Source organism: Rhincodon typus, chromosome 16 (genome assembly GCF_021869965.1).
Source record: "Rhincodon typus isolate 14 chromosome 16, sRhiTyp1.1, whole genome shotgun sequence".
Taxonomy (NCBI): Eukaryota; Metazoa; Chordata; class Chondrichthyes; order Orectolobiformes; family Rhincodontidae; genus Rhincodon; species Rhincodon typus.
In genome coordinates this window covers 60,964,493-60,976,780 of record NC_063347.1, presented here as the reverse complement: position 1 = coordinate 60,976,780, position 12,288 = coordinate 60,964,493, and the positions used below count along the sequence as shown (strand labels likewise).

At 40.2% G+C, this 12,288-nt stretch overlaps 1 protein-coding gene across 1 annotated transcript; it reads right to left on the bottom strand.

Moving 5' to 3' along the window:
* Nucleotides 1-7,933: 7,933 nt before the first annotated feature.
* bhlhe40 (basic helix-loop-helix family, member e40) lies at nt 7,934-12,288 on the bottom strand. Its single transcript, XM_020532578.2, has 5 exons — nt 11,885-12,288; nt 11,688-11,754; nt 11,428-11,535; nt 10,500-10,623; nt 7,934-9,867 (listed from the first exon to the last, which is right to left on the bottom strand). Exons 1-5 carry the CDS (start codon nt 11,959-11,961, stop codon nt 9,026-9,028), a joined length of 1,218 nt encoding a protein of 405 aa, XP_020388167.1. The 5' UTR covers nt 11,962-12,288; the 3' UTR covers nt 7,934-9,025.

Below are 12,288 nucleotides of genomic sequence, written 5' to 3'. Positions count from 1 at the left end.
CAATTGGCAATATAAACCATCTAGCGCAGTGTTTCTTTTTTCTCTCTGGATCATTTGAGGATAGCAAAATAGAAGAATAAAAAAAGCTTGCCTTTATTTAAAATTAATTTGGCCAATTTGTTGAGGAGAAAAAGGTACAAGATTCAAACACTAATAGCGGTTCTCAATTCCAGGCTCTCCTCATAAATTTATTGTGATTCATGGCTTGTTGAGGTAAGAAGGCCATAAAAAAGTTCATTAGTCACAAAAGGTATTATTTTTAAGACAGACATCAAAGAGACTCAAATCTGAACATGTTACAGCACAAACTGGAGTACAGTTTTCAAGGCAAGGATTAGTCATGATTTTAACCAGCATGATCCTTCTATTGATGTGGACAATCTTTGACATTTTGTCACTTATAAAATTATCAAAATATTATATAAGGAGCACAATATCAAGAGTTTAGCTCCTCATTAGAGGAAATATCTATAATAATTAGCATGATTTTATTCACTGGCCTATGACTATCCCAAGGAAAGCTAACTTCTTTTAAATCATTCCTTCACTTGGAGCCAACAAGTCACTCGTTACCAATAGCATTTCTGATACAGATGCAATAATATTTTAGCAACATGTGAACAACTGGCATCTCAATGTTTGGCATTCCAGGGCTGGCCAATGTTATGACCATCAGACATCTTCACAACATGGTGAGCCAATCAAACTAATGGAGATTGTTTTTCCCCCTTTTTAATTTGTAGTAATTCAAATTAAAGTAGACTTGTAGTCAGGTTTTTTTTGTTTAAACAGGTTACAGGCTATTACGAAAAGTCCTGAAGGATAAAGACATAAAGCTATTAACCAAAAAATTACGGACACCAAGATTAAAACAAGATAAGCCAAAAGAAGCCAGAGGAAGGGGCAGAGCGGGTACCGTTACAGCATTTAAAAGACATTTGGATAGGTCCATGGATAGGAAAGGTTCAGATGAGTATGGGCCAAAAGCAGGCAAGTGGGACTATTTCAGTTTAGGAAACCTAGTCAGCATGGACAAGTTGGGATGAAGAACCTGTTTCTGTGCTGTATGACTCTTTAACTCTAAGTTATATATTGTTTTTATTCATTCACAGGATGTGGGCATCGCTGGCTGGGGTAGCATTAATTTCCCATCCCCAATTAACCAATAAGTTTCTGTGGTATATTGTTGGGTCCCATTGCTTGAGTTCCTCGTTGCTGAAGCAAAGAGGTTAACACTTGAAGATAGACCCAGCAGTTACAATTGCTTCTATCATTGATTACTTCATGTTTTCTTGCACAGGTGGGAGTAGCTGGTCAACAGGTTTTGGAGGACAGAGGGAAGATTTTGGTTTTGGCCCTGCAGATATAGAATCATAAAATCCCTACAGTGAGGAAGCAGGCCATTTGGCCCATCAAGTCCACACCGACAATCCGAAGAGCATCCTGCCCAGGCTCAACCCCTACCTTAACCCTGTAACCTTGCATTCCCCATGGCTAATCCACCTAACCCATACATCCCTGGATACTCTGGGCAGTTTAGCATGGCCAATCCACCTAACCTGCATTCTTTGAAGTGTGGGAGGAAACCGGAACACCAAGAGAAAACCCATGGAGACACGGGGAGAAGTGCAGACTCCACACAGACAGTCGTCTAAGGATGGAATTGAACCTGGGTCCCTGGTGCTGTGAGGCAGCATTGCGAACCACTGAGCCACCGTGCCACCCGGTATGGTGCTTTAAGTTGCCTAGTTGCTCTCTATAGTAAATGATCAGTTGTTTCAAGTCATTGCTGTCTTTCTGAAGAAATTTCATCATCTCCTGGATGAGAATTTTGCATATCCAAGCCATGTTACTCTGTAATCCACTTTGAACTTCCAGCTGCATAGTCAGATGATTTGTAGCAGCCATTCTTTTAGCTTCCCAGTTTAAATATGTTCCTGAAAATTATCAGATTATAACCAGTCACCACACTATTGACAGTGAAACTTTGCACTTGGTCATACAATGTTTGTGAGTGTCTGGTTTCTGCACTGTTGGTTCAGTGCATAAGAGAGAGAGAGAGAGAGAAAGTGCGTGTACTGGTTATAGTAAACTCAGATTTAATCTCTCTCTACACAGCAACCTGACAGCATTCAGAACAGTAACTGTGGCAACCATACATGATGACTGACAGCTCTATTCTGATACATACACACACAGTTATGCGTCCAGCCATACACACTATTGTGTTTACACGTATATTCAAACCACTGTGTCCGCAAGCAATAGGCTATATGTCGACAAACACCTGAATATTTCGTCCAAATTGAAACAGGCTATTGTGTCCACGCATACACAGACTACCTTTCTCAACACAGATAACAGCTTACTGCAACCACATATACACAGGTTACATATGTAGACTATCATGTTCATACGTTATTGAATCTATATATATGCATATAATAGTGTCTACAGATATACAGTAAAATATGTTTGCATGAACTCTGGCCCAGAGTGCCACATCTGCCTACACATTACAATGGGAGCCATGCATGCAATACTTTCCTACACATAAATGGACTGTTGTGTCTACACATACACAGATAATTGTGAACCTGAATACACACCATTTTGTCCACTTATAGAAAATTATGTCCATATGAACAGACCAGTGTGTCTAGAATGACACAATATCATCCATCTACATAGAGAAACAACATTTCAATATGGAGACAGGCTATTCACATTTATAAAGATTACTGAGTCCATATGTAACCATCCATGTTCACAGATACACAGTTCCATATTCAGTGGTACACAAAGTTCTGTGTTCACTGATACAAAGAGTTCCATGTTCATATATACATAGTTCCCCATGTCCACATGTATATACACTATTGTTTCCAGACATACACTGAGCATTATTTATCATGTTCACAAATACACATACATACACAGATCGTTGTACCCATACACATATACACACACAGTGATTATATCCACCTATTTGCAGATTGCCATGGTCATGTTTACTGAGATGATAATGCTCACATTTACAGAGGCTGACATGTTGAATACACAGACTATTGCGCCTGTATATAAAAGCTCTGTCCTTGCCACAATTACGTCAGCTGTTCTGCCAAGATATATACGCAATATGACAAACACATATAAACAGTGTATAGGATCATCTTATAACTAGAATACTGTGCATAAAAAAAGGAAATTGTGTCCTATAGATAGAATATTAATTCCTACAATTACAAATCAATATGCCACATTCAGTGATTATCACACTTATGTGTACACTCATTATCTGCTGATTTGCTACCTGCAAATCCAGGTACTTGTGTGGTTGGTCCTAAACCCCATGATTTTTTGCATTGACTCATCCAGTCTGATTCCACAGTCTTGTCTTACATAGTAGAGTTACCTAGAAGCAGTATCCATTTTTTTGTTATCTGCAGGAAGTCCTTATCCTTTATGTCCCCTTACCTTATGCTTTATCCCCAAGATACTGAGGATGCTGCATATAGAGAACACTATGCCAATATGAACTGGAACTACTTTATTCTTGTGTTTTGAAGATACACAGTATACTATGTCCACATATGGAAAAAGATTTATCTCTAATTCTGCAATGTTCCTATGACAGATCATGCAGTCCCCGTAATAGTTGGTAATTTCCCATACCGAATAGAAACCGGTTTCTGGAGGATACAGTAGCTGCTCTGCAATAAGGTTAAGCATTGCACCAGCTTTGACTCCTCTCCTCTAAACATGGTTTGCAGGAACAAAGCCATCATTACCAGCGATGTCCATGTATACGCAGAAAATTACGCTGACATGGACCCAGAATAATGTCTACATATACAGACAATTGGTTTTATTCCACATATAAATGCATTATTGCGTGCATACAAAGCAGACTACTATTACTAAACATACACACAAGGTCATCTCATTTTTTGCATAAAATGTTGGTGGAGTCTGGTACAATTACAACATTTAAAAGGCATTTGGATGGGTATATGAATAGGAAGCATTTAGAAGCACATGGACCAAATGCTGGCAAATAGGACTAGATTAATTTAGGATAGCTGGTTGGCATGGATGAGTTGGACCAAAGGGTCTGTTTCCGTGCTGTACAACTCAATGACTCTACAACTACATGCTGTATATCAACACATAATGTTGTATCCTCCTATGTAAATATTGTTTCCATATAGAGACTGTATAGACTGTGGAGACACTTTCTGATACATATATAGACTAAGGCGGCCATACTGGTAGAATAATTCACCACAAATGCAATTGTTTTCAGTATCCAATTATAGAGACCATCCTGTTTGTAAATATACGTTATGTGTGTATTTTCAATATGGTGCCCAACAACACAAACAAACACAAGCGCATGTACACAGATACCTCTATCCACAAATACACAAAATATTGTACCACACGTAGAATCACTGAATATGACCGTACACACCGATGATCCTGTACATATCAACAGATTATTCTGTTTTATTTCTTGCCCTCGTGTACGCACAGACACACACACACACACACACACAAATGAGCCTGTTCACCCAGATTTTCCTGTTCATGCATAGTTTGCCATACTCATATTCTCAGAGATTATCCTGTTCTCACACTGTTCACTTTCTCTCTCACACACTCTGAATAGCATTTTCACACAGAAACAATCCTGTTCATATAAACAATCCAATCATTCCCATAGATTATCCTGTGCACGCACAAACCTGATGTGTTCACACAAACAGATTATCCTGTTCATACAAACTACCCTCTTCACACATATAGAACCAATCCTGTTAAGACACACACACAATATCCTGCTCAGGAAGTATTTTGTTCACAAAAAGACATACAATCTATCCTGGTCTCTCTCACACACACAATCAGAATATCCTGGTCTCTCTGACTCACACACATACTATCCTAGTCTTTCTCTCACACACACAGACTACCCTGGTCTCTCTCTCTCACACAACCGATCATCTTGGTCTCTCTCCCTCTCCCTCACAAACACACACACACAGGCTATCCTGGCCCCTCTCTCTTTCTCACACAGGCTATCATGGTCTCTCTCACTCTTACTTACACAGTCTCTCTCTTTCACACACAGACTATCCTGGTCTCTCTCTCACACACACTCAGTCTTTCACACACCCACACAGTTTCTAGTCTCTCTCTCACACACAGAGACCAATCTGGTCTCTCACATACATAATTCTGTTCACATCTGGGAGACTACCCTGTTCATACACACACACACACAGACTGTTGTGTTCGCGCATACAGACTATGCTGTGCCTATTCCTACAATGTGATGTGCACATATTCAGTAGCAGTCTGTGTTTACTATTTATACTGAAGCCTGCTCTACTCTGTACGCTTCAAGAACAACGCCAACAAAAAAATAAAACACAGATCAATGTCCAGTTCAGACTGGAATCTATTAATCTCGAATGCCCTGAGAGCAGTTATATGATAATGTCAGTGACGTGTTGGTGTGTGTGTGTTTGCGGGAGGAAGATCTCCAGTTGCTAAGTCGCGGGTTTGCAGTGTGGCATTGGGCGATCTTGAACCGCTGCCAAAGCACGTCTTTTCCAAGAAGCCAGGCTGCGGTCTTTATTTAGTCAGGCTTTACACATGAAGAACTTGAGCCGGAAACGTGACATTGGAGGGGCTGGGACAGCAGGGTCACGATTAAATGAGGCTCCTTCACTGAGAAAGAATGTGGAGCCGGGCACAAGATCAGCACTTCCCAAACTGATCCGGGGCAGTGTGGGAGGGTCCTGCTGCAATGCAAACACGGATAAAGCGTGATCTAGCTTTTCTTTAATGAGCAGCCTCTCTCCACACACACACATAAAGCTCAAGTAGGAATTCTAATCCTTGTAGGTTCCTCCTGAATTCCTTCGCTCCTCCACAAACCGCAATGAAAGGCAATCTTCACCAGCGAAGCAACTGCAAACGCCACTTCCCCGGTGCACATTCACTCCTCACCAGTCAGTATTTGTACTGTCAGTCCTGCCAGTGGAACCTGCTGAAGTAGCAGAGGGCGTCCACAGTCTGCAAGGAACTTAATGCTGCTACTCAGTCAATAAGCAAATGGCTCTTTTATTTTATAAAACGAAATATAACTACCTGACCTGTTAACGCACACTTGCCCAAGGATTTTTAATATTCAGTTGGCCTTTCTCTCCACTTTCCCTCTCTCACTCTGCTGGCAGCCTGGGATAATCCAGGCCATGATGTGAACAGCTGTCAATTGGGTCAGAGATAGTAGGAACTGCAGATGCTGGAGAATCCGAGACAACAAGGTGCAGGGCTGGATGAACACAGCAGGCCAAGCAGCATCATAGGAGCAGAGAGGCTGTTTATTGCCTGCCTGACAGTGTAGTTTGTGGGACAGGCTGTTTTTTTTTAATATATAAATCTCCCCCGCCCTTCACCTTTAAAGGACTTCTCGCTATTCTGAGGACACCTATTCTATCACTATTGCCGGCAGACAGCTGCCTAGGCCCAGAGTGATCCACACACTGAGGCAAAAAAAAGAACTGCCAACTTTTAACTCCGGGCCCCAAGGTTTAATCGCACCAGAATTAGAAGCTTCAACCAAAATAATATCAAAACTGCTGGTGGATTCTATGGTGTAGCAGTTACCCCACATTCCAGATTCGATGTCTGCAGTAAAATACATCTTTAAATTGAGACCCTGTATCAAGTCAGAACTCCCAATGTTAGCTTCAAACATTCTTCAGCTCCTAATGTTACAATTTGAACCAGTGCTTCCGAATTGGTCTTGTTTTCTAGACCATTTTTACCACACGAAAAACAGCACATAAATACAACTTGGTAAGTTCTTTTGGAACAATGATAGCCTCCCTATCTCTAGTCTCCACTTCGAATCCCACCTGCTCCAGAGGTGCATCATAGCACGTCTGAACAGATTGGTTAAAAATATTTATAAACACAAGCTATTATGGCATAGGTTATACTGTAGTGACCTATTGAATTAGTAAGGAGTTAAAACGTCCCAAGAGGGGTTGAATTTCTAGCTCCAGTTTCATCCAGCGTGAGTCACAAGCCCTTATGATTTATATCTTGCTGCACTTGGTCTGAAAGTGTTATCAAAATTGACGAATTTCTGACTGTCACCACTCTGAAGTGTCTTTTCATTTCCTGCTTCCGAGTACTGAATCCAATGTGAAACTAGGTCCATCTATATGGCTAGATACAACTAGAAATAAAAATGGGATAATAACAATGCTATAAGTTTATTTATATACTTTTGAGACGATATTATTTGTGAAGCCAGTGATATTTAAAATTGGACCAAATAGAGAGTGAATAGTATTGTAAATAAATATAAAGAATACAGACACCCCAAACCTTAGTGCTCCATTCCAGTTATACTTTCCTGTATCCTCTTCAAAATCCCATTTTTTTTTGTTGAGTACATTCTCATGCAATACTACTTTGTAGAGCAGTAAAGTGGCCTAGTCCTGCTCCTAACCAAAATTCTTCACAGGCTGAAGATTACAATGCAATTTGTAATAAGCACTGAATAATCTCCTAGCCCCCTTAAATATATACTGCGAAACTTTTAAATTCATTGTTATATTTAAAAATGGAAAAACGATGTACTCAAATTGAATTGAATTATGTCATCTGACTTTTCACAGTACATGATTATGTAATGTTACAGTATGTGGCTTCAGATGTTTTAAAGATTTTTCAGCTATTTCTTAAGTACATTAGTTATTTGTCTGTTTCCATAATGATGTACTGGTTCAGAATATATTAACTAATATGGCTAAATGGGTAAACAGGTTTGCTGCAATTTTTTTTTACTAGCTATTTGATTAATTGAGCAAATATAAGCTCTCACAACTTCTTAATTGTACATACACAATTCCACAGGAAAAATATTTTATTAATCATTTTTTAAACGAATAGTAACATTTATGTATAAACAAAATATGTACAATAGTCCATCTTGCTGTAAGTTTCCAAAAATAGTCTGTTTACCTCTCCCTATACAAAACTAATCTTCATCTTTTTTTTTTCAAAACATTACATTCAACCTTCTCATATTTTCTGCATTCCAGTATTTACACAAATAGAAGGGTTAACCAGCAGACCTTTACCAGATGTCAGAACCCGAAAGGCAACATCTTTTACAAATGGCAAAAAGAAAGTTCATCATTTTTAAATCACAAGTTGTTGAAGCATTGTGCGTTAAAGAGGCTATCCAGTAGTGACTTTGGCATTCTCTAAACTTTGACCTGTTCATCATTCTCACTTAACACAAAAATTTACAGCAAGTTCTCATTTCCCTCAAAACAACATGCTGACATATTTAAAGTAGCATTTCATACATCACTCGCTCATACGCATGGTCACCATTACCACTCAACATCCCCTTTAAGAGCCTGTAAGGATAGTTACTACTGACTTATCAATCCTGCAAAAACACAGGTATATACAGAAGCAGTTACATTTAATATTTGGTGCTTTTAGACTGGGTGGGGTCTTTTAGCAGCATATCAGTGCTTTAGGAAGGGCACAAGTCAGTTCCTTGGCTATTATTACAGCAGAAAGCTTAAGCAGCATCTATAATTTCACCATTTACATTCATTTCACAGACAGTGCATTTACACTTCTGAAACTATATGAAAACTTTGGAGATTTTTTAGCTGGAAAATAAGAACGGTTAAGATAAAATGCTCTTTTTAAAAAAAAATCCATTGCACTTTAAGCCATTTTATGCAAAAGGCTTCACATCTGAAGCAATCTGCTGCCCTTTCCTACAACTGTGAATGATTATGGTCTCGACAGCCATTTCAAACTGTTTACACTAGCTTAGGGTACAACCGTTGGAAAATGGCATCAATTCTAACTGTAAACACTAGCAATCCTGGGATTATGCCATTTCCAAACTAGTTTTAAATTGAGATTTTGTTTTCATGTAAACACGCAAGATCAAAGATCCTCTTAGGAAAATAAATCAGTCTTTGGTTTCTACACTCAAGGGTGGGACTTGTTTCAGGGCTTGGATCAGAGCAGACGTGTCCATTGTGGGAGATCCACAGACCGGTGAAGTTCCCCGATGAGGGATCAAGAGAGGGGAGAGTTTATCTGGGCTCATCAGGCCAGTCAGTGCAGCTGATGTTGGTATCCCAGGATACAAGACTGGCATTGAGGTTGGGTACCAACATTTCTCCAGCATGGGCATGTATGCAGCAGCTGCAGACGGAGGCAGCAGATAGAAAGGCACACACAGAGGAGGTGCGTGATGCCCTAGGAAGCTGCCCACAGCCAGGTCTCCATTAGTGATCTGGGTGTCTTCCTCAGACAGCTCCATTCGAGCTTTCTTGACTGGGGGCTCCTCATATTCTTGTTTAATGGAGATGATTCTTTCTGCCAAAGGGTGTTTCAGCTCGTTCTCTCCCCTGGGGCTCTCCAGGTCGTGCTTGGAGTCACTTTTGTCAGGCTCGCCGCCGTACCCGCTGTCGGTGTCGGTATCACTGCCGCTCTGCTCACCACTGGCCGGACAAGTCCTCTGGATTACAGGCACACAGTTTTTGCCAGGTCCTTCAGCCTCACTCAAGGGCTTGGGCCTGAAGTCTCCTTCTGGGAACCGTGTCGAGGTCTGCCCTATCCCGTTAATGCATCCCCCAGTATGGATGTCTGCCCCCATCTTCTGAAGATGATTGATCAAATGCGCAGGCTTCACCTCTCTCAGGTTTTCATGCTTTGCCAGGAATTGCAGCACCTCTTTGGCACACATCTGGAAGCCAGACTGAAACATTTCATGGCTTGACTCAGTCGCCTTAGCTGTTTGTTCACCTGAGAAGCAAAGAAATCTGCATTAAACCAGGCGACCTACATAAAATCCTTCCCTTAGAAATAAAAAGGCTACACTCTAATTACACTTCAGGATCTTTGCAGAATTTTTCAGTTTCAATCATCTCTCAGTGCCTGCATCTCAGGTCTATCTAGAATTCAATTTGGAGAATGCAGCGGCTTCCATTTTTAGCTTGCTCACCAGAGTTTACAATTGGCAGTCAGTCTGGTTTCTGATACAGTGCAACTTAAAGTTCTTAAAGTGCTTTATTAATAGAAGCAGATTTCTTAAACAGCCCAAAAGCTTTAAAATAGCGTGTTTGGGAACACTCAATGTCTGAACTGTCGAGAAAAGAAATAAAATCAGCAGCATTCCTACCACCATTTTGGACTGTACCAACCCTGTCACTATGACAACAAGTTGCAAGGTTTAAAATTAAAGATTCGGAACCCAGAGGAGGCAAGAAGTTGACATGTCGCAAATATGTTAATATCATCAGACAATTTTTCATAACGTTAAAATAAAACCTATCTAAAGCATAAACTAACTCGAACATCTTGTCTTTCATTTAATTTTTAGAGGAACTAATAATGAATAGTTTCTGGTATGTTCAGAGGCTGAATAGGGAACTTACCGATTTGCAAACCATTCTGCAGGGCTAATATTTTCTGTTGTTGCTGTTCAATGAGGCCAGTCAATGCCTTCACGTGTTTCAAGGTTAGCTCAAGTACCACAGCCTTTTCCAAATGTCCCAAAGTCTGAAATCGAGATGTGTGCATTATTAACAAGAGCGCATCACTTACAGCGTAAATGACGTGGCATTCTACAAAAACACACTCACAAACAGGCTGAGGACAAGCCTGTTTGTTCCACACAAGATCAACTTGCACCTCTCATTTTCAGTTACTGAAATACATAAATCAAAAGGCATACGCAACTATTAAGAAGCCTTGTAACTCACTGCAAAAATAACCATTAAGAAAACCATTGATATAACTACTATATAATAATTAACCATAAAAACTCCAATAACTAACTGAATAGTAACCAACCGTAAAAATGCCAATAACTGGACAATTAATATCTAATCACTAAAAATCCAGACTCACATTGATTTTAATTGTTAAATGTTCTATATCAGTGGGAGCTGGCTGAACAGCATATTGGAAATATTTCCTGCAACCATTTTACTGGAATCACTTTGCAGGTGCTCCTAAGGAGCAGCACTGCAGAAACTAACTAGGAAATCCCAAGCGTGTACATTATGCAAAAAAAAATTCATATTCTCTGCACCAACCCCTCCCCCTGCTACCAAAACAATCCATTTAATCTATTTAAGATTCTAATTTCCTTTGATTTTTATTCAAAGCAAATTTTGAACTTTCCCCTTCGTCAAACGCGTTTGGATCTTCGATTTTACTCGAAAGCAAAACAGACAGAGATAATGCAGGTTTACATAAATAATCTATCACCACCACTCAACAATTGAATCGACAGGACAAACGGCGTCTTTAATGCTGTGAACCAGTTATGTCAAAGCACATTTAATTTGCTTCTCTCACCGTCAGTTTGAGATGTTCAGGCAGCATGTCCTTTAACTGTGCTATGCATTCATTAATCCTATCACGTCTTTTCTTTTCGATCAGCCGGTGTGGTAATTTATACGTTTCCTGAGATTTTAAAAATAAAAGTGGGTTAGTAATTGCCATGAGTGCGCGTAACTGAACAAGGGTCGATTTGCAATGCCGCAATTAAAAACGCCTTCCAGATATAAACCCAAGGCTACCACTGCCCATATACAGAAGATAAAGGGACACTGTACCTTGCTGTCGTCACCTCTCTTTAATCCCCTCTTGGCTTTATAAACAAACATGTGAGAGAATTCCATTCTGGAGGGGGGAAAAGAGGCAGAAAAAAAAAGATTGAAACTCAGGCAGTGAATTTTCTCTTTTCAAAATTAAAGAGCAAATTCGGTTCACGATGGAACAAAATAAACACAATTAAAATTCAGAGGCATACCCTTGCATCTCGTTGTTTTCAAAAGTTGGGATTTTCGGCAGGCAAGGAGGTGGCTGGCCAGCGGTGATCCTGTCCATTTCAGTAATTTCGCTGCTTTGTGTAGTGATTGCTGGCTGACTGGGGCTTTCCTTCTCCCTATCTGTCTGGCTTGTCTGTCTGTCTGCCCAGCTCTCTCTCTTTCAGTGTATCCTGCTGACTGTGATCAGCCGGAGTTTACTGCACCACACTAGCCTGCCTTTAATGAACGTGTGGGTGTTCAGGGCTACGTGTTCAACCGTGTGACTCCAGGCACGTCTTTCCTCTTACAGTAAAAAAAACTCAAGTCACATGAGACTCACGTGTACAGGAGGCCGCTCACATCCCTCTAATCTGTCTCTCCAAAACAAGACGGGTTGGGGGAAAGG